This window comes from Cavia porcellus, unplaced genomic scaffold, assembly GCF_034190915.1.
Source record: "Cavia porcellus strain 051 isolate PalLab524CR breed Dunkin Hartley unplaced genomic scaffold, mCavPor4.1 scaffold_21, whole genome shotgun sequence".
NCBI classification, from domain to species: domain Eukaryota; kingdom Metazoa; phylum Chordata; class Mammalia; order Rodentia; family Caviidae; genus Cavia; species Cavia porcellus.
Genome location: NW_026947504.1, coordinates 25506651 through 25519795, shown reverse-complemented (window position 1 = coordinate 25519795; position 13145 = coordinate 25506651). Strand labels below are relative to the sequence as shown.

Below are 13145 nucleotides of genomic sequence, written 5' to 3'. Positions count from 1 at the left end.
GAATGAGCAAGTCTGCCAGTCCTGGAAGCAGAGGCTGACTGGTCAGGACACAGCACACTATAGAGCAGGAGCTGAAAAGCTCTGGGTAAATGCGGCTGCAAGGCCAGGGGCAGAGCGACCAGAACGCAGATGTCAAAGATGAACTTAAATTTTCAGCCCACAATTAAAAATTATTTGGGGCTGGGATTTAGCTCAGCGGCATAAGCGCCTGCCTTGCAAGCAGGCGGTCGTGAGTTCGATCCCTGGTACCGATTTTAAAAAAAAATTATTCAACCAGACTTTCCCACACAAGTCACTTTTATCCACTAACAAAATCACCAACCAAAAATAAGTCTGCCTACCACCAACAAAAGGTGCTAAGCCTAATTTAGACAAACAGCAACCTGTTTTAAAAAATTCTTGTTCCAATGTAGGTCCATCATATGGACTGTTAAATTTAATAAATAAGTGTTTTTTGTTTACCATTACGCTTTTTAAGAAAGGTATGGTGAATTAAATTTTATATAATCTTAAGCCATTAAAATTTTGTTTCAAAGATACTGAAATCTATTTTTAGAACTCATGATTTAAGAGTTAGAAATTAATTTTTACTAATTTCAGACTTAGATTAACAACTGTGTTACCAACATATAATGAAGAATCTTTGTGGCCACCTTTAGGCTGGTTGGAGAAGTGACTCTGTAGAAAACATCCAGCATGAGGATACTGGGGAGGCAGAGTTGATGTAAAGATAGAAACTTTTTCAATTATAATAAAACAGATATAAAGTTTACCATTGTAACCATTTTAAAGTCTATAACATACTTAAGTATATTTAGCATTCTATGACATTTTTTACTATCACCAAATCAGCTGGTGAATTTGCTCAGTTCAGATAGAAATCACAAACTGGCAAAGTTGCAGTTCCTCGGCTATGAAGAGGACCCAGGCTCTGTATCCCAGGAGCTCGGGATCCTGGGCGTTACAGCTGAGCTTTGAATTTCAGTGCTGCTTAGTAACTCCTGCTCCAGCTCTTAGTACTGTAGCTCCTGGCATCTCCGTCACTGCTGTGCTGCTGAGCAGTTAGGACTCGTGTCCACTTCGATGGCCTTCTAGAGCTTTCCCAGCCACTTGCGTTTCCTTTCAAGGAGTCCTTCCACTGGTCTCTGGAGGCTTCTTTGGGTCTCTATAGGCCTCTGCCACCCTTGGCTCTTCAGGGCCAAGAGGCCTTAACATTATCAGCTCTTTCTTATAGCAACACACTCAGTGCACTCTCCCCAAGGTGACAAGCACAAGTGGGCAACAGACGACCAGAGAGGCTTTTATTGGGAACTGCTGCATCAGAGGGTGGCAGTTCACCAGAGGGCTGGCTCTCTCCTGCTGGACTGAGCTTGATATGAGAAGTGTTTATAGACAGCCCCCCCCCCCAGCAGGCTGTACGTATACAGTCTCCTGAATTTCATAGACCTGTTTTGGGACCTTTAAAGTAGTAGGACAGGGAGCAGGGACATCTGGGATAGGTCCATGTAATGAACCCGCTGCAGCCAATGCAAACATCTCCCAGAGTAGTTGTGGGTGTTCAGACAGCCTCAGCTGTCATCATAACGGGATGGAGGTGTGGGAAAAGTGGATGCTGGAGGACAGCTTTTACCTATTCCATGGACATGTGGTGCAGAAGATACGGCTGCTGTTGCTGCTGCTACTGCTTGCAAGGAGATTCCAGAAAGGGCACCCAATGCTGATCATGGCCCACTGGGGCTTGGGATTTGGGGGACAATGGCACTGGGCTCTGACCCCTGGTACAGGGAGGAGTGTTGCAGGCTCTGTGGGGTTGTGGCCCCTGTCAGGGATGCAGGAGTGAGAAGTGACTGGTGGCCTGGGGAGAGTTTGCTTCTGACAGGAAGACGCCTTAGCTAATCAAGCCAGGTCACCTAGAGAAGTGAGGGTCAGAAGCGTGAAAGCCGTCTGCGAAACCACCCTCTGGCTGTCAGTAGGAAAAAGGAAGAACTGAGATTCTATCCACACATCCATGGCCCAGGACATTTTGATCACCCAACAGAAACTGTACCCATTAAAAAGCAACTACCTCCTTGCTCTCTGTTAACCTGTTCTACTTCATCTTTGTGAACTGAAGGAAGGTAATGTTTCTGAATGTTTCATTAAAAACAGACAGAACTACTAAATAGGGTGTGGCCAGTCATGCCACAAATTCATAAACGCATGAGATTAGGGAAGTCTGTATTCCCAGCATCCCAGTAATCAAAATATTTTATGTCTATTTTGTCCAGAAGATTATGCATAATTTTTGTTTTTTCATGTTTAGCAAATACAGTCAGCCTTTGTATCTGTGGGCTTTGCATCTGAGGATTCTGCAGATTCAACCAACTGAATAAAAATGTTTTTACAAATTGTATCACTCTATACTGAATATGTATGCAATTTTTGGTCATTATTTCTTAAATGATACAGTAGGAAAACTACTTTTATAGTGTTTACATTGTTACACATTATATGTAATTTAGAGGTGATTTAGATTGTATGTGAAAATGTGCACAGACCAAATGCAAATACTACACCATTTTATAAAGGGACTTGTGCAACCAGAATTTGATATCCACAGGTCTTCTGGAATGAGTCATCCAGGACACTGAGACAGCTACATTATCTGACAGGGACAATTACACTATCTGTGTGCACTATTTCAGGCACTATTTCAGTTCTGGCACATTACTGAACATAAGACAGACCTGGGCTCTGCCCTCGCAGTACTTATGTTCTGTTTGGCTATTTTCTAATACCTCCAAATTCTACAAAATACAGAAAAACATGCAATTTTGGTAAGATAGCAAGGGCATGATCAGATCAAAATGTCAATTTTGACCAATGCTTCAGCAGATGATGGATATAAAGAACGATTGCAAATATTACATCCTTATGTTGACCATATGTATCTCCTTAATTCAGCAGCTCATAAAATGTTATGTAATGTTGAAACCAGTCACAGAAAAATTGTACTTCAGGTTTAATATTTAAAAATTTCCATATCAAGTGAAATGTCTATAACAGGTGAATCCACAAAGGCAAAGATAAATTAGCAGTTATGAAAAGAAGGGGAAAACAGGGATTGGTTGTTACTGAGTACCAGGGTTCCTTTTTGGAGAGCTGAAAATGTTTTAAATAGTGGTAATGGACGTACAACTTTGTGGATATAAAACAAAACAAAACAAAACAAAAAACCCCATGGAATTGCATAGTTTAAAGCAGACCTTTTGAAGGGTATGTAAATTAAAAAAATTTAAAAATCCGTATTAGGTAGTCACTAAAAAACTAGATGCAGTGACAGTAAGTGTTGTAAACTTCCTATATGGCTAGAAGGGGGACCTTCCTGTAGATGCTAAGAACCAGGCCAAGCCAATCCAAGGTGGCTGCAGACATGCAATGTGTGACAGAGTGATCTGTGAACTCAGATTCGGGCTGGCAAGCATTAGACAAGGCAGTTAACCAAACTCCTAGACTAGATGGTGTCTCCTTTACCCCTGGTATACCCGTAAATCACACCCAAACTTCCCATACCGGCTTGAGCAACAGTAACTCAGAATCAGAAATCACTGCGACACTCCTGAGAAGGAAACTCTGCAGTTCACATAGACATGGCATTGAAGACACTTGGCAGACGTGACACAGTGCCTCTCTGGAACACGTGCAACCTCCCTTAGAAATGAAAACTATAGTCTTTCTTCAGGGAACATGATCACAGAAATTTCAGGGGTAAATTATACTTTAAAAATATATAATGAAAGGTTTCCTCTTATCTGTCTACTAACTGACTTAGCTACTGTGGTTATATTCATTCATGCCCTGGCATTACAATTTAGTAAAACAACTGGTCTAAATATATAAAGTGCCACTTACAGAAGGAATGGCTACAACTGAAGCCCTACAAAAGACTGTTAAAATTTGAGGAAAACATAAAAAATACAATGACTTGAAATAAAAATAACAGACTACTCAAAAACTCAAAGATGTATACTATTATTTTATTTGTTAAATTGCAAAAGCCAAAAGACTGCTTTACAGAAGGCAAAATAAACCACACATACATTTACAAAAAAAATCTTTCTTATTTCTTTAAATCTAAGGCCCCCTCTAGTGTTGGAAAAGTTACAGATATCACACAATGCAAATAAAGGTTGTCATAGTAGAATCAGAAAGAATACTTTTGTTCCATTCATGTGGCATAAAAATCAATGAGCGAAAACAACCATAATTAATATTTCAAATTCCTGCTATGATTAGCTGATTCATTACTCCATCCTTCAGTGACTAATTTCTCTGTTATTTACTGCTGGTTTCTTTCTTTTTTAAAGAGGACTAATACTTTGTTAATAAAGGGAAAAACATATAATGTAAATATGGACTTTAACTTCCCAAACAAGAAATACACTTTGTTGAAAATAACAGAACATTAATTTAATGTTATTGAGTAACTTACTCTGCTTTTATTGAAGTTACTGATAATTAGTATATACCTCCTAAAGTACATACTTACATTTGAGAGTCATATTTTTAAACTGCATATTTTAAAACCCTACCTAATTTGTGAATTTGTGAGTAATCAGTGTCAGTACTATAAAAAGGGTGCACGTATGTGTGTGTGTGTAAAGTGCTGCTCTGAGAACAACGTTGGCTCTGAGAATATAACGTAAAGAAACTAAAGTTCAGACAGACACGACACTACATTCATAAACCCAAGGACTTAAATCTCATGTACTTCTGAAAAAGGCTGATTAAAATTGGAGTAAAAAAAATTGTTTCATCTTTCCAGCTAAATCCTTTGTGTCTGTTTCTATATCGTGTTACAGGTGGCTTAACAGCTAGGTTTTCAATCACTGGAATATAAAAGGGAATCTAATTTTAACAAAAGAAGACAATTCAGTCTTGAGCAGGAGACAGAAAAGAAACATGGTAAGCAAATAATTTATGCTTTTAGAAGTCACGAATATATTGAAAATTTTAAAATTCAATAGTTCTTAAAACAAGTTTAATATGCAGTTATGTTACACAAATGATTAATTTGTCACCCAATATGTCATATGGTTTCTCTGCATTGATACTACTTTGTTTTGAAACTTGTCACTTGCAAATAATTACAAATTAAGGGAAAATGTTATCTAGTATGAGTTAAAAAACCTGCTACATTTTTAATTGGTTTTAACTTATAAGATATTTATACTCAAAAGGAACAAGACACGAAATTATTAAAGTGCAACATATACTCTTACAGAGCAACAAGAAAAATTATATAGCTGGAAATTACTACAGTCATTTCTCCTAGAACAAATTTACTGGAAAGCTGTTATAAAAGTCAGTCATCAGATTATAAGCTGAGGAACACTGAAATTTTAAAATGAGTATACAAAGTATAATTATGAATAAAACCAGCATAGGAGAGGTAGCATAAATAAAATCAAATAAATACTATACAGTGACATACAAAATTCTGCTTATAAAAAATTGAAAATAGCATTTAAAAATACCCATTTTCTTCATCTGTGAGATTTACAGTAAAATTGAAATTTAAACCTAAAGTCTCTGTAAAGGTTTTCTGAACATTAATTACTGGCACTGTTTTTAGCTAAAACCTCTCTGATCTGTCGGTCAAGTTCACTGATTATCCGGTCCTCATGATTATATACACCCGTTTTCATTAACGTATCCCTTTCCTCTATCAGGCGAGTCAAATAATCATCCATGCCTTCCTCCAGCGCCGAGCCGCGCAGGTCATCCGTCTTCCCGCTGGCGGTTTCCCTGGAATCCTGGCGCTGTTTCTGTTCCTGTTGCCTTAATCTGTAAGCCAAGAACAAATGCCGTGTTAGCAGACAATGAGTACTGTTTTGTTTTTTCTAACCGCTATTTCAAAACAAAATCATCTGATATTAGAGTAAGTTTTAGTAATATTTTCAGGAGAACACAAAAAGTAATGGCTTGGCTAGGCAAGTCAAAATTTTTAAAAAGCAATTTTAAATAGTAATTCTTCTAATAATGAAATACACCAAAACTACAGAAATGGTGGGGCTGTATAAAGAAACTAAAAATCACTGGCAATCTCATCTAGAGACAACCAAAATGAGTGCCATTTTTCTGTATTTCTTTTTAATTAAAAATGTATGCCTGTATTTTAAGTATGTATTTTTCTAAAAGTATTATCTATGTGACACATATACATACTACTCCTGCCATTTATTTTTCTACATATTAATCGTTCTTATCAATGGCTTCATGTTGTCTCACCATTTAATCATTTATTACATCCTTTAAGTTGTAATTAAACCTTTGCTGTTGAGCATAAAGCTTTTCTTTAAATTCATTCAACAGTTTGCAAACAGTGTATGGAGCTATTACAGTAAATCAAAAAGAAAGGTCCACCCTGTTGTGGAATTTATATCTCCATCACTTACGGAGAGTGAAACTGAGGAAAGGTGTGTGGTTCCAGGGCCGTACACGCGCTAAAGTCACGTTACATTACCGACAACTTCATTTTGCCAGCAGCAGACTCTAAAAATCTGGTGCTGCTCTGGGGTTTTAGTAGTTCAACAGATGACTGTTGGTCATACTGCCTTAACTAAGGACCAATGGTAATAACAGCATTACTATTGTTACAGTGTTAAATATACTGAGATTCTGGAAGGTATTTTAATTTACAATGTACAATGAAATATTAACTTTATATTTATCTGGTAACTGGCTACAGAATGGTTTGTTTGTAACTATTCCTAAGTCCTGTCTTGATAAGATAAAGCAGTTGAGCCTAAAGAAAAGCAAACCCCTTGTGAATTTGCAAGGCACATGGGAGGTGGGGAGAGGCAGTGAGAAGCGACTTTCTCCTTTCTGTTACCAGGAGGACTGGCTTTAGGGAAGGCAGCCCGAAGGGCAGCAACCCTGGAGTCTCTCACCCAAGAAAAAAAGAGACTCAAGCACACAGTCCAAGAAAGATGCCATCTCTGTTCTCCGGGGGGGGGGGGGAGCCTCAATAGTGAGGGACACTGTACTTGGAGACACAGGAGACAAGTCCCAAATTTTCCCACTGAACTCGAGCAAGCATGAAGATGTGTCAAGGGTAGAGCGATCTATTTTCCTTATTCCTTCCTTCCTTCCTTTTCTCTACCTCCCTCCCTCTCCCTCTTTGTGGTGACACTGGTGACCAAAGTGATAGCCTGGCATACATTTAGGCAAGTGCTCTATTACTGAGCCACAGCCTCCAGTCCAAAAGCAGATTTCTGAAGAGCTGATTCCTTTACCCTAATTCTTAAGGTCACGAGGAAGAGGGGCCCTGTAAGCATCAATACAGTGCCTTTATAATAGAGACTAGCAAGTTTAACCACTTCCCTTCCTGTATCACCTGTTCATTCATGAAGGACAAACATAATTTTGACAAAACTGATAGATTATTCCTACAAAATATTTAAAACAGTGCAAATCAATAGAACTTTGGAACCTAGTGCTGAAAAAGCCCTTAGTGTTATCAAAGGAAATATGGACAATATTCATAACAAATGCTGTATCTGGACTCATTCACACACTTCCTGTCAGCAGAAACCTTTGGTTTCATAGAACTGTTCTGTTAGAAAGTTTCTCCTCATATTAAACTCAACAGTGCTCTTAATTTTTTTTAGTATGGTAGCCCTCCAGAGGTTTGCAGATAGTGGTCTAACCTTTCCCCAAGAGCTGTCTTCTCCAAGTTCAATATCCCTCATTCTTCCAACCCACTAGACGACATGATACATCGTGGCCTCTCACTGTCCTGGTAATGCTGCACTGGTAGACCTCACAAGAGGGAGCTGATTAACCAAAAGATTGGTTACACACTGGTAAGAACACTTGAGTTAATTCTGCAGTGCTGAGTACTGAATATTATTTCCATTATGAGTGCATTGATTCTTTGGGAGCCAAGGCACCCTATTAGTGACCTCTTCGTCACATAAACTGTTTTATTACATCTTGCCTATCACTTGATTTTTCTTATATACAGGATTTTACTCGTATTTATATATTTATAGTTAGCTTTAGTTCTCTGAACCCTAACTTACAAAGCTATTAATAAGATACGCAAATTTGATAGCTAAAAATGCTCCTTATACACATGCCAGCAAAACATAGCACTCTTTGATTTTGATGCTACATATATGACAGCAAAAATGTGAAAGGCAAAATTATGCTATAGTTTATTAATGTATAATATCACCCAAGTCTACAATATTATAGATACACAATCAGTATCTGCTAGAAAATCTCCACCCAAAACTCATTTTGCCATGAATGTAGTTATTTCAAGTCTGGTTCGCTCTTGTTTCTGTACCTACCATTAACATTTTAAAATTTATTTTATGTGTATATTTCAGAATTACCAGTACTAATTAAACAAAATCTTAATTAAGCTATTTCAAATTTATTTACATTAATACCTAAAACAACAGCTCATACTGATTATACTTTTACTGTGTGTCGGGTCAGTGCCTTATATCCCTGCCTCATTTTTTTTAGTCTTTAAAGCAATTCTCTGAGGAAGATGTCCTCTTTAGAGATGAGGAGATTAAAGAGACTTAAGTACTTTTTTTTTCCAAGGTGATGCAGCTAATACATCATGAAGGTAGAATTCATTCTGATTCTAGATTACATTTTAACTACTATGTTACACTGGGCTTCTCTACAGCACCCGTTTCTTCTTAATCGTAACTGCAACAGTATTTCAGGTTAGCAATCACTATGAAGCAGCGCTCACGTGCACACACACACACACTCACACACACACACACACACACACACACACACACACAATATAGTATCATTTTATGTCCTGAAGTTTCAGTTACCAATGGTCAATTGCAGTCAAATATTAAATAAGAAGTCATGGAGAAAGCCACTCAGAACTTTTGAACTACATGCTATTAGAGTGGCACGAGGTTGTCTAGTCCATCTTGCCGAGGACATGAATCCCCAGTTTGTCCAGTTGCAATGGCTACTACCTTCATCCCTTGCGATCCCTCAGATGTCACTGCATGTTTAAGCAACCCTTATATAGACAGCTAATTCTTAAATAATCCACTTTATCTTTTCAAGTAGCCACTGTGTCATTGCATATCACAAGGTTTTGAGTACAGTATGATAAAATATTGTTCAAGAGGAATGACATTCACATAACTTCTATTTAAGTAAACTATTTTATTTGCTCTATTTTATTATTAGTTACCGTTAATCTCTTATTCTAATTTATATATTAAATTTTATCATAGGTGTAACAGTGTCAGTATTACCCACTGTTTTAGGTATCTGTGGGTGGATCTTGGCACATATTCCCCATTGGTAAAGTGGGGAAAGCTAATGCATAGACTTTTGGGGGGAATGTATTTTTAAGTTTTATTCAGGAACTGGTACATTTTTGTTAGAGCACAGCACACTGTCTTAAACTGATTTTGACTGCAAACTATAGCACAGACTGGATAGCTCGCTAAAACAAGTTTAGTTCTTCATACTTTCTTTTTTTTTTGTATTTTTACCGGTACCAGGGATCAAACTCACGATCATACACTTGCAAGGCAGCACTTATGCCGCTGAGCTAAATCCCCAGCATTCCTCATACTTCTGTAGACGCGTAAGAGCCAGGTTCCAGCATCATCATTGTCTATAGTTATCTTCCACTGCGCCTCACACAGCAGGGGAAAAGGGACATTGAGCATACTTTCTGGTGTTTCTTCCTATGGGAGCATTAATCCCATCTTGAGGGCTCCACCTCTGCAGCCTCATCTCCAAATACCATCACGTCAGAGGTGAGGGTTCCAAAGAGAATTTGGAAGGGAGGTGCTTCAGTTCATATACATGTCTGATGAAAGTGTCCTAGGATATCTCTATATATGAAAATTATTTTTCAATCCACAGACATTGATTCTATTTATCTAGAAGTTCTTCCAATTTATTTATAAGCATATTTTTGTTTTCAGCACATAGGTCATATACATGTTTTATTAGATTTGTAACTATTTTTGTAAGCAGTTGAAATAGTACTTTGTTTTTCATTTTGTTTTCTGTGTTCATTGTTCATATATAGGAATATAACTGATCCTATTTTTTTTAAATCTAGCCTTGGTATTAATCTCAAAAAAGTACCAAAACCTTTTAACTTATAATATGGAAATGTTTATATACAATATAATTTTTCATTATAATTATTAAAAACAATATTTTATACATAAGAAAAATGCAATCTCTATAATAAGCTGGTTCAGAACTGAATTAAACTGAATTTAGAAGATGTACGCATGAACATCAATTTTAGAGTCAGTTCTAAGTGCCAGGTTTACAGGGCATAATCTGTACTGCTTTCTTCTTAACACATATTTATTTGATGGCTACAATGTTTTAAGCTTGGGAGATGTTACAAATTACTGAATTATAACATGAGCCTTGCTTTCCAACCTTCTGTTCTCATCTACAGCATTGAAACCAAAAGTGCTATGTGCTTAGCTTACGACAGCATTTCTGATTATAAGTTTTGTAGGTCATACCAACGGAACCTTCCTAATGTCTTACACACTTTACATACGGCCTACTCTACCCTTGACAGATCTAAAGTTATAGCTTCCCTGGACCAAATGACCCAATTGAAAGGCTGTCCTACTAGAGCTTTTGTTTTTGTAGGAAGAAAAGAGGAATGATCTTTTAATTATTATACCTGTTCAGCTCGTTTCTTATATCCAACAACTCTTGTTGCTCAGTTTTCACTGTATCTTTTTCCTCAGCAGCTAGGTAACGAAGTCTCATCTGCTCCAATTCTTCTTGCTGCTTTTTAAGACGAGCCATTTGACTTTCTTGTTCTCTCTTGAAAGAAAGAAACCAGACACCTCCTATCAGGAATATACATATTTCATAGAACTGTGACTTACGATTATAAGCCTATTTGACAACATACACGATACAGCCAAGCACTGCCAACTCTATAAATCACCTCTACCCTAGGAAAGTCCAAGTTTTCCCTGAATACTTCATTTCTCTTTGTGCTATTATAATCATTTGTGGCCATATTAATAACTGAGGTCAGCTGCACATCACAGGATACCAGACTTGAAGGAGAGAAAATGACTCCCGTCATCCCAAGGAGCTGCCACAGTGACAAGTGGAAAGAGCAACAAACAAGAAATGGCTCATTTTACAAAGATGTTCCTATAAACTTTAATAGCTGCCCCTGATTATTAATTTCAAGTCACCTCTGTTAATGTCTTTCCTTTTCCTCTACAGATTCATCCAAAAATCTGTATATGTATGACTTTTATTTTGCTTGACTTTAAATGTTATTTTGAATCTGATTTATTTCATTCAACATTATAGTGTTGAGGTGCATCCACTTTCTTACAACTGACTCAAATGTATCCTTATTTATGGCAGAGTAGCACTTCACCTTGCATAAATACCACCCTTTCTTTATCCAGTCATCTGTTTATGAATACATGGACCACTTCCAAGATTTGGCTATTATCAATTATGCTGCTGTAAGCACAGGTATGCATGTAATATTACATATTTAATTAATTAATACACTGTAATATTACATATTTAATTCTTAGGGAAGATACCTACGAAGAGAACAGCTGGGTCAAATGGACAGAAATTTCACTTTTAGTTATAAATGTTGAGAAAGTCTTACATACACAAGAAATCTTTTGTACTGTTTTATTGTAAGAAAATCTGGAAAAAATATGTCCTCTACTGACTAAAAACTGTAGCATATTCACACAAGATGATTTCATATATACAGACAGACAGATACATATATATATCACAAATTATGTACAATGCCGCTTAAAGACATATTTTTAATGTCTTATAGATGCATATTAATAATAAATACTAAATTCAGGACAGGAAGAAGATACAGTTGAGAAAAAGCACAAAGGGCTTCCAAAGTATTCGTAGTGCTGTTTCTTAAAGTAGAGCATTGTTGAGGAAGGCATAAGAATCTTGTCTTTGAAATGTATTTCATTTAGGAAGTAATTTTAAAAAAAGAGGAAAAGTATCTGGACAAAAATGTATCAAATCATTATTGCTGGCTGAGGAGAAAATTGAAAGTACGGGTGATTTTTATTTTCTATGTTATATGGTATTCAAAACTTTGCAATTTTTTAAGATAAAGGAATAAAAATATGAAGCAGAAAAAAAACTATCATAGGTTGCCTTATAAAACTTTCACTGTTCTAAAACATACCAGAAAATCCTCTAAATACCTTAATGCTGTAATTAAGCATGCAGCATTACCAACAATCACATACTCACACTCTCTCTCTCTCTCTGTCTCTCTCTCTCTTTCTCTGTTTCTAGAGGTCCGTGAAGGAAACCCTGTTCACACCAGGTGCTCTGGGTTAAAGGCTCCTCAATCAAGTGAGTATAATCTTTATTTTGCCTCGGCTGCCTATAAATCCAGAGAGGAGATGTAAACACACATACACTAGACTAAACAGAGGCTAAAAAGTGGCCACTCCTTACTCCCCCACTCCACATACCAAGTAAGGCTGTGGGAAAAAACTTACAGCTAAACTAAGGAACTCAAGTAAAGTTTTCTGAAAATAACCCAGAGCTGACAAGCCAGTAGGAGGGCCTGGACGGTTTCAAGACACAGTTTTTAACCAGGACTTGGACCTCCAACTGTTTTCTTAAACAAAGATTTACATCCCATCCCTGGCTAAATTACTTATAAATTAATCAAATTAATTACTCTGAGTGTTATGATAAGCAGGAGGCTGGACAAGATAGTGCTGATGTCAGCTGATGAAGTCTGTGTTGTTTTAACTAAATTTATCAGCTTAGTTTTAAACAGATCTACTGTGCACAAATATGGTAAAGGACCCACATCCTACCCATAATCTTTGTTCTGTTTTCTGTCTTGGGAACAAACATATACCTAGTTTTATATGTGACATAAAAATGTTAAATTTTCTACAACAAATTCATATTTTAGAACAATGACTCAGTCACTTAAAGTGGTGGCTGTTGTCTGCTTCCATAACTATATTCTAAATGTTTCTTAAGTAAATATGTAAGTATGCTATTTTGCCCATAAGGACTAAAGCAGACCACCTTAACTCAGGTATCTGTAGACTAATTTAAGTATTTGTTTTGGT

General features: G+C 36.9%; 1 protein-coding gene across 4 annotated transcripts in view; it reads right to left on the bottom strand.

Annotated features, from left to right (window-relative positions):
• Positions 1–3995: 3995 nt before the first annotated feature.
• Positions 3996–13145, bottom strand: part of Cep120 (centrosomal protein 120) — a 66854-nt gene continuing 57704 nt past the window's right edge. For all 4 annotated transcript variants that reach the window (XM_063232437.1, XM_003477223.5, XM_063232438.1 and 1 more), the window contains 2 exons: positions 10706–10851; positions 3996–5826 (listed from right to left, as the gene is read on the bottom strand). In XM_063232437.1, coding sequence (XP_063088507.1) covers positions 5592–5826; positions 10706–10851 — 381 coding nt within the window. In that variant the 3' untranslated portion in view covers positions 3996–5591. The remainder of the gene's footprint in view (positions 5827–10705; positions 10852–13145) is intronic.